The sequence below is a fragment of the Brassica napus genome, chromosome C8 (assembly GCF_020379485.1).
Source record: "Brassica napus cultivar Da-Ae chromosome C8, Da-Ae, whole genome shotgun sequence".
Lineage (NCBI taxonomy): Eukaryota > Viridiplantae > Streptophyta > Magnoliopsida > Brassicales > Brassicaceae > Brassica > Brassica napus.
Genome location: NC_063451.1, coordinates 6,698,332 through 6,717,437, shown reverse-complemented (window position 1 = coordinate 6,717,437; position 19,106 = coordinate 6,698,332). Strand labels below are relative to the sequence as shown.

Here is a 19,106-nt window from a genome sequence, read left to right as displayed (position 1 = left end):
TGATTATGGATTTTTTATTTTCATCTTTGTTTATCATAAACACTACAGATGGTCTGACTGGTTCAAACGTAGCGGTTGCGATTGCGCGTGGTTGTGGTTTCTAGCAGTTTAAAAGATTAGTACGACCGCTTCTGCGGTAAGAAATTGGTGTGTTTGCGGGGTACTTATGATTGGTTAACTACCCAATGCAGAAGCGGTTAAATAATAAATTAAAAATATTTACATTTTATATAATTATAAAAATATCAAAAATCATAATATTATAATAATTATAGAAAAAAAATTTATTGTTAAATTTTCTAATATTAATTAAAATATAATAGATATATTTTAGTATTTTATAATTCCAATTTAAAATTTTTATTGAATATTTTTATTTTTGTATTTATATTCTTTTTTTAAAAGAAAAAAAATTGTCCTCCCGCAACCGCCTACAACCGCAAACGCTAGCTGGAACCAACTTTTGAATTTATGAGGTTTAGAGCGGTTTGAAGCGGTTTAAAGCGGTTTAGAGCGGTCTGAGTGATTGTTGAAAAACGCCAACAACTGCTATCAACCGCAAAAGTTGTGTTTGCGGGTGGTAGCGCAGAAACCAGTCACCCTGAGTCAAATGGTAAAATTTACAACCGTAACTTAGTTATTTTTTTTTAAACACCGGTTTGATATTCAACATATTGATGTTGAAGCAAATGCAGAAAAGGCCAAAAAGATATGAATGTCAAGGCCTTCCCCTGGATCATTTGGTATCTATGGAAGTCTAGGAACGGGTTGATATTTGAAAGGAGGCACTACTCCTCTGTCTCAGTCTTATTGAAAGCGAAAGAAGAAGCGAATGTGTGGTTTGAGCTCAATGTGCTTGGAAATGAAGGTACACAAACCTCCTTGACAACGCTACAGAACTCCCCCTCTTGGACAAGACCTCCGTCGGGGTATCTAAAATGCAATATAGGAGTGTCATGGATTAATAATCAGGATTTGTGTGGAGTTGGTTGGATTTTGCGTGATGATAAAGGCACTACTATTCTTCATAGCAGGCGAGCCTTCTAGAATGTGGAATCACAAAATGCAGCGGAGCTTATGGCTATGCAGTGGGCTGTCTCTGATATGGTGTCTACTCGTCAACAGAAGATTATTTTTGAATCTTCCTGCGTGCTGGCAAGACAGACTCTCACAGCTCCTGCTGAGTCTACAGATTGGAGACATCTCAGAACGGACATTCAACTTCGGCTTAGGGCTTTACAAGACTGGAGTTTCCACCACTGTGAGCACTGGAAAAACACTATAGCTCAGGAAATCGCTGTAAGTGTAACTTCTGATCGTCGGTACCAATCATACATTTCTTGTGGCGGACCAACATGGCTGTTGCAGAGGATTGAAAGTGAAGCTGCCACCTGAAGGTTGGATGTCATTACTCTCTATTTATCTTCTCTCTTTATGGTGTCGCCTGACATCGGATGTTGCGTTTTCTTGTTGTTGGGGCATTTAATTTGCCTCTGTTGCATCTCGTATTTGGTTTACCGTGACCTTTAAGGTCGATACTCTGGTGTTCCCTGGTTTTTATTTGAAATGAATTCAACAGTGTTAAAAAAAAGAAAAAGCAGAGCTCTCTAAAAGAAAAATAAAGCCACTCTGAAAACTAGAAGGCATTAGTGAAAATAGAAAATAAATGGTAAGAGACCCCGATGAGGGATAGAAACACAAGTCCATGGCCGTCTTTGAGTATATCCATGGCATCGTCCTTAAGGATTGTGGTGAGCCACTACGGACCATTTTTCCACGTACAATAGAGATATTATCTCTTATCACCGACCATGCAATTCTTTCAGAAACTCGGTTTTCTGAAGGAGACACGTGGCAAAAGCACTAATAGAATAGTACGGTTAGAAGTGAGGATCCGTATCAGGCATACTTACAACATGCGAAATGTTGGGATCAAATGCTATTTCCTCAACCTTTCCAATGGCTTTTGCAAGGTCGTGCATTGTCTCTCTCGTGTAGTAGTTGTATGGGATATGCCTGATACGGATCCTCACTTCAAACTTGGTGAGGAAGTCATCAGGAGGGTTTGCAGTCCATCGCTCAGGAATCATGGTCCAGTAGTTGAAAGACCATGGACGATCACTGAAAACTGTTTGGAGGTTCTCTTCTATGTCAAAGATGAACTGGAAATTGTCCTTTGGGAAGGAAATACCTCGGACCCGATCGTACACCCACCAATTGTTTGGTATGTCTGCAATTATTCTTGACATGGACTGTTGGTCGGAATTGAGAAGGCGCCCAAGGATGCTGAGCAAATTTTTCTCAAAGACCTTGGTTTAAATATATATATATATATATATCTATATATGTATATCTTTAGTAAAATGATATACTGTCCTTTAATCTTGTAATGAAATCTAATTTGATTACTTAAATCATTGTCTCTATTTTAAGAAGAAAATCATGTTGAATGTTTTTGAGACCATTTCACTAAAAAATGTTTTATCATATTATAACAAAAGTGATGAAGTTCTGTTTTTCCAATTTTCACATAACTTAGGCTGGGCATTCGGGGGCCCAACCGGGTTCCAGTTTGGGTTCAATCGGATTTTGGATTTTAGGGTTTATGAATTTCAGTCTCATTAGGATGTTATAGAAGTTCAGTTCGGATTTAGTCTGATTCAGATTGGTTTTAACAATATTTCCAAATCTTAGTTGAACCCAAAAACAAAATAAATATCTAGTGAATCAAAGAGCCAAAATTGAAAAAATTGAAATGAGAAATGGGATATGCTCCTGTAACGATTCTTTTTGGTTTTAATGTAATTTTTGACAAGTGAAATTAGAGAATGAAATTAGAAAACAGAACTCAAAAACTATGTGCAAACATATTATACTCGACAAACCCGAAGAAAAAACATCAAACCCGATAAACTCGCCTTTATAGAAGAAGAAAAAGCACCACATATCAAAATATATTAAACTAAATATCTGAGTTAACTATTCATGTAATTCATACTTATTTTGGGTACTCAATGAAATCAGAGTATTTTGGGTACTTATTCGGGACTGAGTTCAGGTTTGGTAGTGCTTTTTCGGAATTTTGAATGTTTCAGTTTTTTTTTGGATATCCATTCGGATTCGGATTCTAATTGGACAAAACTCATAATCCGAGATAAAACAAGTTCCATTTTGTACTTATATTGGATTTGGTTCGGTTCGAATTCATTTCAATCGAACTAGATTCGATTCAGTTTTCGGATTTGGTTTATTTGCCATCTCTATTGCATAAACAATTCTTTGAAAGAACCTCCGATCGACGAGATTACGAACTTGGTGAGAAACAAAGTTCCGGCTATCCCCCACATGAATAGATATGACTCTAAGCATATACAGACTAAATGCTGACTTGATAGACTCTAGTTATTATACTTTACACTAATCCTGACCAGACAAATAAATTTATCGAGAGTGCAAAAATTCACTGTGTTTGAGTTGATGAAATTTTCATAGTCGCTTTAAGCTGATTTTCAACCTCATGTTTAAATTCCTTCAATTTATCTAAAGATTCATCTATGATATGTAATAAATTTACATAACAATATTTTGTGCAATCATCTATGAAGGCCACAAAGTAATTTTTTCACCTCTAGTTTGTATGTATTTTAAATACATAAATCAATTAGTGTGAATTAAACGCAGAGGTTCCTTAGTTCTTTCGACATGAGGTGATGACATTTTTTTGTAAGGATATCATACACATTCATAAATGTCTTCTTAAACACTTTTTAAGAAAAATCATTTTTTTTTGAAAAAATCGAATTTGATTTTTGAAATTTTTTCGTTTAAATATCTATAATATGTAATATATCTTTAGTAAAATGATATAACTGTCATTTAATCTTTTAATGAAATTTAATTTGATCACTTTCATCATTGGCTACTAGTGTAAGAAGAAAAACATGTTGAATGTTTTTGAGGCTATTTCTCTAAAAAAACTATTTTTATCATATTATAAGTTTATAACAAAAATTATGAAGTTCATTTTTTTTTCAATTTTCACAATAAACTAGGGCTAGGCATTTGGAGGACCAACATGGTTTCTGTTTGGATTCAATCGTATTTTGGATTTTTAGATTTATGAATTTTGGTCCCATTTGGATATTACAAAAGCCGAGCTCAGATTCGATTCGGATTTAGTCAGATTCGGTTTGAGTTTATTAATATTTCTAAATCTCGGTTGAACATAAAATACTTTTTAGTTTTGGATCTTAATCGAGTTTTTGGTTTTGCAAATAGTATTTTGTAATTAGTTAAGCCCAAAAACTAAATATCTATCTAGTGAAACAAAGAGAAAAAATTGAAAAATTGAAATGAGACATGAGATATGCTATTGTCACAATTCTTTTTGGTTTTAAGGTAGTTTTCGACAAATGAAATTAGAGAGTAAATATGAAATTAGAGAAAAAAATTCAAAAACTATGTGCAAACATATCATATTTGACAAACCCGAAGAAAAAACACAACGAACCCGATAAACTCGACTATACAGAAAAAGAAAAAGCACCACATATCAAAATATATTAAACTAAGTATCTGAGGTAACTATTCATGTAATCTTATATATTAAAACAGAAGTCACAACCTTGATTCATGTGTGATTTTTTAATAAATGGATCCAATGGACATATTCCTAGAAAATCATGTTACATTTAATATATAATCTTATCATTTAAATTTTGAGTCTACCAGAAATTTTTATTGGGCTATCAATAATTGGATTTAAACAATAGATGATCCATTGAATTTATACATAGTATAAATTAAATAGATATAATTTAGTGTTGTAATACTATACCTCTATATGCTAAATATTTAAAAATTTGTCGATGTTAACTTTTAAAATTATAAAGATTTTTTTTAAATAACAAAAATCATATTATCTAACAATGATTAATCTTTACTACCTTAAATCAATGAAAACAAATTTTAAACTATATAGTTTATTTTAAAAATTAAACAAAAGCTAAATGTTTAATTATTTACTCGATAATATAAAACTATGAAACGAAAAGTTTAATTTTTTTTTAAAAATTCTAAATTTGTGAAATGTTACAATATCTTTGAATATGACAATAAAAAAATATTTTACTAATCTTTATATATATAGTTACGATTTTAATAATGAAATAATAATCCGGAAATATATATATCTAGAAGAAGATACAAATACATGTGAAAGTTTGAAACAATATATTCAATTAAAAAAATAAACCGTAAACTTATTATATTTTAAAAATTGTTAGACACAATATATAACTAATTTAGAATTGAAAACAAAATGTTTATATAAAAATAAATGAAAACAAAAACCTGTGCAATCATACTTATTTTAGATACTCAATGAAATCAGAGTATTTTGGATACTTATTCGGGATTGATTTCCGGTTTGGTACGAATGTTTTTTTTTTTGGAATTTTGAATTCTTTGGTTTTTTTTATATCCATTTGGATTCAGATTCTATTGGGATAAAACTCATAACCTGAAATAAAACAAGTTACATTTGGTATTTATAAAAATAAACACATTTGGAATTGATGTTTCTTTCTCAGATTAATACTACTTTATTATAATTTTGCAGGCCAAGTATAAAGATACCTGCTGTTGTGATGATGCCAATAGCACATCTTGTGGAACTTGCATATAAATTACTTGGACCACATGGGATGAAAGTAACACAACTAACACCTTCTAGAGTTAGGTTGCTCTCTTGCAGCAGAACTTTTGATTCCTCAAAAGCAAAGGATCTCTTAGGCTACGCTCCTGTTGTGCCACTTCAGGTTTACACAAACTTCTATTTTCATTAGAGACATATAGATCGATATAATCATTCTGTTTCGGTGCCAGTAATCCTTTTCACTTTCACTAATCTTTAACTACAGGAAGGTATAAAGAGGACAATAGACTCATTCTCACACTTGACGGCTCAAAACCAACCCAAAAAAGAGGGTACGTATTGGTTTAACTTATACCATTGTTTTCCTTTAGTTTTAAGTTGTATATTGAAAAAGGTGATTTTTTGTGGCATGGTTGCTATTTGCAGTTAATGATACCGTTCAATGGAAGAAGCAGACACTCATTGCAATAGTCATTCTGATTACTCTCTATATTAACTTTGTTGCAACGACAGGATACTCTGCCATACCAATTGCAATCTTGGTAGCATTAATCATTTTCTTTTGGAGATTTTTCGGCAGTAAGAAGAGTGACTAAAGAAGATGACTCCATAGTCCCAATAATCCCCAAAACAATTGTGTATTTTTGGACTTGTTTTTATTTTTACAGTTCAAACCTGACTCCTTTGTATGCATCCTTCGGGTATATGGATGTTGATTGGTTTTGAGCTGCTTGTATTATTTTCTCCCCTTTGTAACTTGAACTCTGTCAGTCAGTTTCAGTTTTTACTCCAATACCAAATTTTACTAATCAGTTTGGAATCAGTTTTTTTATTTATATATTTTGTCAGCTTAATTAACAAAATATCAAGTTCCTCAAAGGAAAAAAACATTATGAGAGAATTCTGCGGGAAATCACATTCTTGACCACGTCGTTATATGATATCCTATAACACAAGCGTTCATATTAATAACCTTCTTGTCTCCAGTGTATTATATGATATCCTAAATAAGTTCCAAAAGGGTCACAGCAACATTGCAGTTGTCTATAAGGATTGTGACTGGCAATGAAGAGGTTGTCTCAGTTATCATCTTGGAGGACGTTATTGAAGAGCTTCTTCAGCTAAACTCAACACCTCTTTTTAGCATTAGAGATTCTAACTGAAGAATCATAAGCTAAATGTTTTTGCTCTAACCCTTGAACATCCACAACAGGATAAGAGTGAACATGCAGGAGTAACCGATTTACTTATCAATATATACACGTTTTTTTCTGTTTAAGACAGCATCAAAATATAATTATTTGTCACATATAAACTCTCCACGCACTGTTTTGTATTCATTAGAGCATTCGCATCAGGAGTTCAAGAGGAGGAGGTCGCACGTTTTACGAAAAAAAATATATATTAAAATAAGCATAAATGAAGACTTCGGCTCGTCCCGCCTCTCCCGAGTGAACCCGAATCGTGACTGTTCAGCGGGTCCCACGCCACGTGGCGGCCCGCTATTGATCGCTTTATTTAATTTTTTTTTTTAAATCAAACGAAAAAAATAATAATAATAAAAAATTAGTTTCTTGAATCCCAAATGAGCGGTTCACCCCTGCCCATACTCTTACCGCCCAGAGGATGCTATTGCATTTAGAAACTGAGAAGAGATGGAATCTTAAGAGAAAACTTGGCTTATTAAAATAGTTATAAAGTGGGTACATAACTCAAAAGCATAAACGCATAGATAAAAGCACAAAATGACATGCCCATATTGCTTTCACCTAACTCCAATGATTGTCTCTGTTTTCTCCTCCTACTTTCTTCTTCTTCTTCTTCTTCTTTTTCTTCCCCTCCTGCTTTCTTCCTTTTCTACTCCTGCTTTCATCTGGTTTATTCTTCCTCTTTTTACCATAAAATTGACTAAAACCATTTTCATCATCATCGTGTTCTTCTTCTTCTACTTCTTCATCTTCTCCTTTATACACATATGGAGCATAGATGCTTGAGTTTAGTAGCTTTGGATCCTTAACATTAAGATCCTCAGCATGGTGTGCAGAAGGGTAGAATCTACTACAGTCGTCTAAAAAGACGTAGACTCTACTAGGGTTTTCGGAAGCTTCGTGGTATTCTCCGAAACCTTGGATTTCAACACGTCGAATGGTGTTCCGTTCAGGATTGAAGTAGTAAATATAAAACGGTTGTTTGGACGTATAATCAGCCATCGACAACATAATTTCACCAGTAGAAATCACTCCAACCACTGAAGCATAATGCGGGAAGAGTTTATCACCCCTCAGAGTGTAGGAATATTTCGACCATTTTTGTTTCTCTACATCCTCTAGAACCCACACACGCAACGCAACAGCATCATCAGTGAGATCATCATAGTAAATCACACCTAACTTACCATTATAGTTTACCAATTCACAAAAGCTCTCCGGATAAAGAAACTTGAACTTCTCAGACCGAATATCAAAGCATGCTATTGCAAAACTAGACTTCTCCCTAATCTTTTTCTTACACTCAGACGTGTCACCTAAGTAATACAAAACCCCATTAATGCATACCCCTTCACTCAGATTCTCAAGTCTTAATGAACAATGGATCTTTCTCCACCTCATTCCTTGAGTTCCCAGTGTCATAATTCTGTGATCATTAGGACCACATGGATAAGCTATGTGCAATACCTTGTATTGCTTTTCAACAGGATCAAACCCAAAAAAACTATACGACTTTCTGTACCTTCTGATATAAGGTAAGATCTCATATCGTCCTGTTTTAGGGTTACAAATTACAGGCACTCCATCGTAACCCTCCTTAACCGACATACAAGAGAAATAGATCAAACCAGAGGCGTACCCGCATGCGAACTTTCGGTCATGATGAGGAAAGATCCACCACGTATCGTCTGGAGGGAACTTCATATGAAATTCAGGGGTTAATACAAGAGAAGATGATGGCTTCTCATGTGGACTCATATGCTGAGGCAACAAAAAGAAGCTCCACAAACAATTTTCTTCGATAGCGAATATGAGACGTGGCTGGGTCGAAGACTTGGTCAGGAACAAATCTTTGAAGTGTGGCCGATCAAGTATTGATGCCCATTGCTTGGACACGCAATGAAACCTAGCGATTGACTTTGCTGGCAATCTTGACAATATCTCGTGGCTGAGTTCCACAGGGATAGAATCCGAAGCCATGATCGTTATGCTTGCTGTGTGAGAGAGAGAGAGAGAGGTGTTCAAGTTTATAACCTAGCTATGTCAAAAGACCTAGCTACCATATGGAAAGCGGCAGAGAAATTATAAAAAAATTAGGGCGGCGTTGCTGAATTTCCTTTTCTTACTAAATAAACTTTAATATTTTTTGGGTGAAATAAAAAAGAAGAAATTTTGCATTTTTTTTTCTCAACTGCAATTATACTGTTTTTGTAGCAAAAACTCCACGTGACTTTTTACCTTTTTAGTATTAGCGACAAGTCATATTTAGGCCTTACTAAATACCGACTTCGTAATCTTTACTAGATTCTAATCCGTGTTAAAACGCATGATTTTTTTTTTTTATAAAATGGTGTTATAAGAGAAATTGGACTTTGATCCGCGCGCCCGCGCGGATATATTTTTCAAAAATATATTTTTATTTGTTTTCCATGTCAATAATATAAGGACTACGTAAAATACCCGAATCTAAAGAACCGAACCGACCTCGATCCAAAAAAATAGTACCAAACCCAAACCAAAATTGATTAAATATCTGAATTATTCAAAATTTTGGTTTTTGGAGAACCGAAACCGAATCCAATCCGAACCGAGTATTCCGGGTACCCGAATGTATCCGAAATATATTTATATACTTATATATATTAATTATTTTTAGACTTAATATATATAAAAACATCTAGAATATATATGATACTTTTAAGCTGGTTTAAATACTTGAAAATATATACAAATAATCAATAGTAAATATATAAAATAGTAAAAGTATACTTAAAACACCAAAAATACTTAAAATAATTATTGATTTTCTATCCAAATATTTGAACTAAAATAGTTTATATGTTAAGTTTAGGTATCCTGACATATGTTATTCAAATTTATATTTAATATATTATTTTGTTTATAGTTTTTGAGAAATTTAAAGTACATAAATATATAATGAATTTTAAAATTTTAAAAGTAATTTAAATGAGTTATCCGAACTCGAACCAAACCTGCAAAAAATCCGAAGCGAACCCGAACTGAAATTTAAAAATATTAGAATGATGCTGAAATCTGTGACCCGGAAACCCGAACTGAACCCGATTAGGTACCAGATAGATAGTTTTTCATAATATAATGGACTTCCAAATTTTTTTAAAAATATAAGCCCATTACTTTTTTTTCTCTTAATTTACTGCTATCAATGTTTCCAAACAAACCTATTTTTTAAAACTGCAATCTATGTTTCCAAACAAACCTCTTTTTTAAAACTACAATCCATGTTTCCAAACAAACTTTTTTTTTTTAAACTACAATCTATGTTCCCAAACAAAGTTTAAGAACAAAATTGCTATACATGTTTCCAAACAAACATAATTTGTACTTGAGTTTTAATAAGATAGATATAAAAAAAAAATTAGGGTGGCGTTGCTGAATTTCCTTTTCCTAGCAAATAAACTTACACTCGCATGCGCGGAGTGAATTCTTATGATAATGTTTGTTTATTAAATGGTTTTAATATTTTGCAACACTACAGTTTTTATCAATTATAAAATGACGAATACAAATGTTAGTCTCTTAAATATATCATCCTTGTTGAAGAGTTAACATATTACATCTCATTTTAATTATTTTTAAGACTTCATATGCACAAAAGAAAATTAAGTTTTGCACCTAACACAAATCACCGAAACCAAATAGGCAACATTGATTGTATAATGACGAAAGGGGGTTAGGTTTTCTGCTCTCGATTTGTTTACTATTGACTCTCCATAAGTGATTTCATTTTCTACCTCTAAAAAATTGTGCTTTCGTTCTCGTCTTTATTTCATTGATATGAGTTAACTTTATAAGTTTAAATTCTTTTATGAATTCGGTGAATTATATAAATGTCAATTAAAAAAAATGGACATCATTAAAAATTAGTTTCACTCCATATACATATCTAAGAATTAAAATTTTGAAAAAAATCATCGGCAAACTATATTAACAGGTTATAATTCAAATCTAATATATCAAGCTGTTATAAAATATAAGTGCATTCTCGAAATATAAATGTCTGTCTAGTATATATTCACCAGCTCGGTCTAAAAATCATTTAATTAGAATAACAAAACAAATTACTTATTTCACCAGTTCGGGTAATATCTGAATCCGAACGGGTAATATCCGAACCCGAATGGATATCCGAAGATAACCAAACATAAGTATACTTAACCCTATATTTCAAGTTAACTTCTCTCATTTTGTTCAAAATATTTATATTAATGATGATTTTTGCCCAAAATTAGATAATATACATATAATTATGAACAAAATTGTTTGCTACTCACTTAAAATACATATCAAGCTCTGTTTTCTTGCATTAACAAAAGTTGCATCTAAAATTTCAAAACAGCAACTAAATTAGTGTCTTTCTATTTTTAAGTTTTATCTTCAAACCTATTAATAGTTTAATCTTTTAAAAATTAGAAAACCAGTTAATTTAAAATATATTTTAAATATAAAAAACTTAAACAATGAATAATTTATTTATTTTTTATTCAAAATTTAAATACCCAAACCCGACCTAAAATATTCCGAACCCGAACATAAAATACCCGAACGGATTCTACCTTTATACTGAAATATCCAATAGCAACCCGAATGTGTATCCGAACGCCCACCCCTATGATATATGATCATTTGTATCTTTCATAAACAAAAAAAGTTAAACCACTGATCACAAAATTTTCAATGTGGGACTTTTACCATTTTTAATAATTTATAGTCGTTTTTAAAAATTCAAAATATATCATATAAGAAAAAATCTATTTTTTTATTATATGCTTAATGTGATTGTTTAATTTATTTTAATAGTATAAAATTTAACAAAAAAAGAAAGAGATTAGAATTTTTTTATCAAATATGTATTATTCATAATCATTAATTGTCATATATATGTTAACCATATTAGGTAATTCCGTAGCTTTTATTTAAAGAAAGAAAAAATATTCTTTTGTACACTACTAATTAATTTGATAGTTAGTTTAATAAAAAACATAGTATATGTTTGTATGGACCAACTTATTTTTCTAACAATTCTAAGAATTAATCTCGTGATGACACGTGGCTATGAAAACATGTTGTAATGCTCCAGGATTAATATACAGAGGATACTTTTTGGGTGAAATAAAAAAGAAGAAATTTTGCATTTTTTTTTCTCAACCGCAATTATACTGTTTTTTTTTTTGCAAAAACAACACATGACTTTTTACTTGTTAGTATTAGCGACAAGTCATATTTAGGCCTTGCTAAATACCGTCTTTGTAACCTTTACTAGATTGACTAAGCTATACATCGATGGAGGAGAGGTAAAGACGCATGATTATTATTTTGTAAAATGGTGTTATAAGATTTTTACAGTTATTTTAAATTTAAATTTGATTTTAAACTAGAATGTGTGGTTTGTAGTTCAGTTACTTACTTGTTTTGTCACTTAGTCTTATTTTGTTTTTTTTTTTATAATTATTTTGTTTTCTTATAAGAATATTAGGATGAATTTTTCCAGTAAATATGTGTCAAAAACATAATGTAAACATTTCATGCTCGAAATATTGAATATTTTAAAACAGCATCTAACCTTATTTGCTACCAATAAATTGATTTATATGTACAAAAAATAGACAATGGTTTAGTTAAAACAATTCCCTATAGCACTGGTTATTAATCACCATTGCATACATTAAAATCTTGATAAATAAAAGGTTCGAATTAGTCTACGTAGGAGTGAGAAAACTAAAAATACATAATGAAATGATTTCAGGTATACTATATTGTATTGTTTATGTCATATTTAGAGATAGATATTTTTGTATGTAGAAACTAAATGTCATTTGGTAAGAACATCGGTCATGTTTATTGATTCCCAAAAAATTGGTAAGCAAAATGAATTAGAGTAACATAATTTTCAGATTTATATATTTAATATCCAATCTAGTCTAACATTAACGGAAAAGTTCATATGTCCAAATTTAAATGACAACCTTTTATCAATAGATATAAGTAGAACTCTAAATAAATAAATTATATTATTTAAATGGATTTTGAACCATAGTTGATTACCATAGTTGATTATGTAAAATTATCATTACGTATGTAGTTGGACATCATATTTATTAAACAATATTAAAATTTCTACTTTGTAAAAAAGTAGTATAAAAATTTATTTTGAAAATGTTTAGTTGGATACATATGAACTTACTATATTTTCAAAAACGTAAATTTATATATTTACATTGGGTAGTTTGCAAATCAGTTACTTTTTTGTCAATAAAATGATAAAATCTTGATCTAAATCTTGATAAAATGAAAATAATTAAATCTTGATCACATTGTTAGAAAATAAGTTCAGAATTATAAATATTAAACATAACAAAGTTTAAATTTTTATATAACCTATTATGAGATAGGTTAAATGTTTAATAAATCTTTATCTCTTGTTATTATCGTTTGTTTAGGTTAGATTCACAAAAGATTATTTGGTTGATAGTAATTCTAACAATATTAAGTTAGTTATCTAAAGTTCATCAAGATTCTAAAGAAACTGTTTCTGTTTTTTTTAGTATAATTTTAGGAAATTATTTATGTTAGATAATTTTGTTAGAGTTTTAAAAACTATAGGAAGATGAAATAAAAATCGTTTTATAAAAACATTTCTGGTTCTGAAACCGTCTACAACAATTAAGAACAATCCATTGCAAGCGTTACGTGAAACTGTCTTAGATTCCTCATGTTTTGCATTGCCCTAATGAAGATTTCTAATTCCGAATGAAGGGATGAAAGGCTGGCTCTCATGTTCGTTGCCTCCATCATCCCATCAATTTTTTCTCATGTACTAGCTATACCAAGCTTGTCCCGAGTAGTTTGGCTATTCTTTCCATGACCTATCCGTAAACACCATCGTCCCAATATGTGAGGTAATGTTTCCGGCTCACCTCTCTAGTTTGGGTGACTCGTTGTATTAGTGATGTTTGTGCCTCGACCCAAAGTGTTGATTCAGTTTCTACCAATTGGAGAGTATCTCTAGGATCGGTATCTATGTTGCTGAAAAAATCATGTTGTTTCGTCCTTTCAAAATATACCATAAAATTCATGCAAACTAATGATTATCCACTTGGGGTGAAATCTTCCAAAACAAATGATCCATATTTGAAAAAAATCGATTAAGTAGAAAAATTAACTGCATTCGATGAGATTTTTGAGGGAGCCCACACTTGGACAGTCGTGAGACATTTAAAACATACATGATTTATTGATTCCTCATCTGCTCTACATTGTGCACACCGTGTATCATCTTGTATCCCTCGCGCCCGCAGGTTTTTCTTTACCGATAGACATTCTAAAACTATTTTCCATAAAAATGCTTAATCTTGGGTGGACAACATATTTTCTAAGAATATGCCTTTAGAGGAGGTGATAGTTGGTACATACACATGAAGCGTCTTTCTTGTAGCAGGACACACCCGCTCGACTTGATAATCAAATTTAATCGTGTATTTTCCATTTTTGGTGAAGTGCCATCCATCTTAATCGATCATTTGGGTCCGATTCAGTATTATACTTTCTATAATTTCCACATCATCTGGGTCCACCAAAGCCCAATTGCATGTGAGTTCCATGTTTCTGATGTCGCATTGATGAGAAAATTCTTTGTAAGATTAAGATAATGATTATGTTGATACTGTTTACTGGTATTAGGCTAGTGGTTGGAAACCATGGATCATTTAATACTAATGTGGATTATCTTGATCTCACTTTTTTGATTAGTTTTTTTTGCCAATTAATGAATTAAAACATAATTCGAACACTTAATGAACAAATATATAATCATTTTAATTTATACAAATATAAATATTTACATATTTTTATTTTCAATTCTAAGTTAATTTAAAAATTATATATTTCTAGTTTGGTTATTAGTTTAAATTTTTCTTTAAATGATGATACATATAATATATTGGTATATTTGAAGCATCTTACCAAAAAAAATTTAAAACTTTATAAATGCAATTTGACATGTCAAAATTAAAACATGTCATCATTTTTACTGAATTATGTCATATTTTTATAATGAAATGAATTTGGTGATGATACACAAACAAAATTCAAAAAAATACTTTCCAAATATTGTATATATTGTTCACTGAGTTATTCATATTATGTTGTTTTATATAATATATATATATATAGATAGATTTTGCAAACTTAAGAGTAAGAACAACATTTATTTTTGAAAACTTTATTGTACTAACCAATGGTGTACCACTATATCAACAAGTGTAAAAACTTAAAACCATACAACTTTATTAATCCTAAGGTTAAAGCCGCAACAGATTCACGCAATTTTATTGTGAATTTGGTGTATTAAATAGACACAGATTGATTTATTACTGAGCTCTATTATCTCTTAGAGTTTGACATGTAAACTTTATGGGTTCCTAAAACAATAAGTTCACTTGTTTGAATACATAGCTTGAAAGTGTCAGATTATCAAGTGTCAGACGATAGAAGAGAATGGCTTATGTAATAAACCAACGAACACGAAAGATATAATTTAAGTTATATGAAAATGATGCTTCTATCCAGAATTGTGTTCATTGGTCTTATACATGAAATAATTTCACAGACTCGCATATCTTTCTGTACCTACCATCTCTCGGCAGTTAGTTCTACTCATGAAACACCAAAGCATCACAAATGAAAGAAGAAAAGAAAAGAACTTTCACGAGGGTGTGAAGTGAGAGCCATATCAAAATTAAAAATAAACTGCTTTGGAGTTTGCTGGAGAATGGTGGTGGGTTGATCAACGAACTCATATCTCTGGGTGAAAATTAACAACCATAAGATCCATAAGACCGCTCCATATTACCTCACAATACTGTTTTTGTTAGTAGATTGACCAAATAAATTGCAAGTTGTGGAATCTGTTGGCTAGTCGCTCTCACTGCTATGTCTATCTGCAAGATAACAACATTGACTATTAGCTTCGGCAACACACACATTCTTAGTGGAGTCAGGAGGAAATGTAAGTAGATACCTCCCGATGATCGTTTCCCTTCCATTGCGTCTTTCTTCTCTTGGCAACTTGCGCATAGGAATGGACCATCCCATGGACGAAGCTTTGGGAAATTAGCCGATCCAGCATGGATCGAGACACCCTCTCCAGGTTTCACTTCTACTTGACACACAGCACACATGAACAACTTAAACATATTGCAAAGTGGATACTTCGTGTCTAATCTGCAATAAACAACAAGAACGAAGTTAAGTTTCACATATCAAAATGAATGAAAATATATTATTCTGTATTAACTATTGTTCTCAGAGAACCAAACCTCTCTGAAAGCATAGCAGACCCCTCTTCAAAGAGCTCTTCAACTACATCAGGTTCTGCATACTCTTTCTCAATATTAGAAGAGGAGTCTGAAGATTTTCTTTTGAACATGGACTTTAACATTCCCTTTCCTTGCTTTTTTGGAGGCGGCACGGAAGCAGCTGGTTTTTCTGATGGCAATATATCAACCACAATACATGTTGTATCATCACGAATACCTTTTTTCCCCACAGCTGCCTGGGTGAAGCAATGAAAACACATCAAGGTACTGCATGGAAAAGAATATAAGCAATTCAAATATTATACTTTAACAATATGTTCCGCGGAAGCTTCAGGTGGCAAACCCCGGCAACAATCAAGAGCCTCTTCTGCACTAATTGCATCCCACACACCATCACTTGAGATGATAAGTCGACCACCAGCTGAAGATAACTACACAACAACCAAAAATTAGATACATTTTTTTCAACTAGCCCCATAACCACAACAGGAGAGAGTTAAAGAGTTTTGAACCTTGACTTGCTTCACATAAGGAACTGGAACAATGTATTCGCCAACATCCAGATCTCCAATGGATCTCGAGAGACAGAGACCACCGGGCCAACATCTCAGAGGACCAATCTAAAACAATTCAGATTTTCACAGCACAAAGAAGTGTCATATGTTTTACATTCTACAAAACGAGCATTAGTTGACAATGTATTGTTTAAAAGAAGTACCTCAGTTCCACCACCAGTATTTAGCCGACCAACTTCACCACCACTTGCAGTGACGCGATCTCGCCTGTTAATAAAGACAAAGATATTATGATTCTATTACATACAATAAGTTCATTATTATTATTAGCTGAAGGTCAGCAGAAGGAACAAAGCTGAGTTACTCTTCTTGGTTTATTTCAAGCCGATGATCAGCAGATAAGTAATAGACACCACCCTCCGCAGGCTCAAGTATGCAACGAGAGTCACCTACAGACGCAACACTCACCACCCATCCTTCTACTATGACAAACGTTGCAGTCGTTCCAGACGTTCTTGCTAAAAAAAAAAGGACAGGAAACAACAACGAAAACTCAAAACATTTCCTTCACTAAAATCATAAATTTACTCAATGATGAAAGAGTTAAATACCTCTTTCCTGGAAATCTTTATCAGTTTTAACAAATCCAGCAACCAAAGCTCTAGGAAGTGCCGCAACCCACTCATCTCTGTTGAGGTCAGAGGGTATTGCAGCTAGTACATTGTTCAGCAGGTTCTCCTTAGTGTAGATAGCTGCTGCAGAACCATTGTGTCCATCAAAAAGCTACAATATTTAACCAGAGAGGTATCAATACTCAAGGATTAATGGAATTAGATGTTCACGTCAATCCAATCATTAAAATATATTCTCAGGTCCAAAATGTAGCAAGATGCAAGAAAGAGCAAACAAATACCCCGAAGACAGAGAAGGTGGTAACGCCATCTCCAGTAACCCGTTGGCACTCTGTTTTAACGAAAGTGAAATCCTCTCCTTTCTTGCTCTGGTTAAACTGGCCGTGTACAAGTTCAGGGTTGTCTATCTTCTCATTTGCAGATTCACGCTTTAGCAAAACCGAAAGTGGAACTGTATGATGCTCTCCTTTAGTTGACATTGTCTCCCAAAGCTTAAATAAATTATTAAAAAAACACACACACACTAAAACCTTCCTCTAGCTAGCTGTCTCTAGTTCTCTACCACCGTACAAAAGACCTGATACAAAATTAAAAATTAATCACAGCCTCTTTAATTTCTAATTATAGATTTATGAACGATCTTAATATACATGATTATTATTATTATTGTTATATATATAGATACATGTCTAGCACATGCTCAACGTTTCGATCCACCATTGCTAGATCGAACTCACAAGGAAGAAAAAAAACGATCTAGTCATTAAAATTAGATCTTAAAATTAATTAAAAACCTAAAAAAATCAAATTTGTAATGCGTTCTTTAAACGAGCTTTGAACGAATCAATCCAGTGAAGAAAACGAATATGAACGTAATGATCTGAGGCATCGAACGAACAGATTCTCAATAGCCTAACGAAATCGCGAAATCGATACGATCACATTCGTGAGGAGAAACTACACAATGAGTGGGAGGAAGAAGTTACGATTTGGATCGAACAGAGATGCGATAATCGGCGACGGATATTACGCGGAGAGAGACGGCGATGAAGCTTCTTGTTCTTCCTCCGATCGAGAATCACGGATCACGGCGCTCTGCAGAAATGCCATGGACACAGCCGTAAGAGAGAGAGAGAGAGAGAGAGAGAGAGAGAGAGAGAGAGAGAGAGAGATTTACAGAAAACGCGCAAACGAAGGTGTCTCTTTCTTTTCTGTCTATTTAATTTCTTTTTGTTGTAATATTATATTTTTAAATTAATTGAAAACCTTCGCCGTTCTCTCAGCCATGAGCTGCACCGTTATGTTTTTATTCGGCGCAAATTAAAAGAAAACGCTGTCGTTTTCGATTCCCACGTGGTCGACCTGGCTTAACCCCCAAATCTCGCGCAAAAATTCAATAAATTACATAAAGACATTTTATACATATATGTACTACTACTTGGAAAACATCAATCACGCCTGGATCTTCAATTCTACTGTATTTTATTTTTCTAGTTTTCAAACACAAAATTTGGTGTTACTTGTTTTCAGTTCTATTAGGAAAAGTGTACATGTAAAGAAATTGGATACAAGCTATTTTCCAATGACAAATATTATATAGCATTGTGTCTTCTGATCTATGATCTCGTTCTACATATCTCAGAAAAATAGTTTCAGACTTAATTTCCCATGTCAATTGAAGTTTGAAATCTGAAAAACCCTTAACCATGATTAATTGAATTACTGTTTTAAAATTAAAC

General features: G+C 32.5%; 2 protein-coding genes across 2 annotated transcripts; both read right to left on the bottom strand.

Moving 5' to 3' along the window:
* Positions 1–7,317: 7,317 nt before the first annotated feature.
* LOC106405311 (F-box protein At1g47340-like) lies at positions 7,318–9,502 on the bottom strand. Its single transcript, XM_013845875.3, has one exon. It carries the CDS (start codon positions 8,842–8,844, stop codon positions 7,426–7,428), a length of 1,419 nt encoding a protein of 472 aa, XP_013701329.1. The 5' UTR covers positions 8,845–9,502; the 3' UTR covers positions 7,318–7,425.
* A 5,929-nt stretch (positions 9,503–15,431) lies between these two features.
* Positions 15,432–18,646, bottom strand: LOC106406598 (probable protein phosphatase 2C 12). Its single transcript, XM_048765819.1, has 10 exons — positions 18,354–18,646; positions 17,649–17,944; positions 17,347–17,518; positions 17,100–17,253; positions 16,939–17,002; positions 16,733–16,840; positions 16,526–16,651; positions 16,221–16,456; positions 15,923–16,125; positions 15,432–15,842 (listed from the first exon to the last, which is right to left on the bottom strand). The coding sequence occupies exons 2-10, from the start codon at positions 17,844–17,846 to the stop codon at positions 15,817–15,819; spliced, it is 1,287 nt and encodes a 428-aa protein (XP_048621776.1). The 5' UTR covers positions 17,847–17,944; positions 18,354–18,646; the 3' UTR covers positions 15,432–15,816.
* Between the last annotated feature and the right edge of the window lie 460 nt (positions 18,647–19,106).

Coding starts and splice junctions, on each gene's coding strand:
- LOC106406598 (XM_048765819.1), bottom strand. CDS start 17,846: ATGTCAACTAAAGGAGAGCATCATACAGTTCCACTTTCGGTTTTGCTA. Junction 16,652..16,732: donor CTTATGTGAAGCAAGTCAAG/GTTCAAAACTCT, acceptor GTTGTTGTGTAG/TTATCTTCAGCTGGTGGTCG. Junction 16,457..16,525: donor CCGCGGAACATATTGTTAAA/GTATAATATTTG, acceptor TGCTTCACCCAG/GCAGCTGTGGGGAAAAAAGG.
- LOC106405311 (XM_013845875.3), bottom strand. CDS start 8,844: ATGGCTTCGGATTCTATCCCTGTGGAACTCAGCCACGAGATATTGTCA.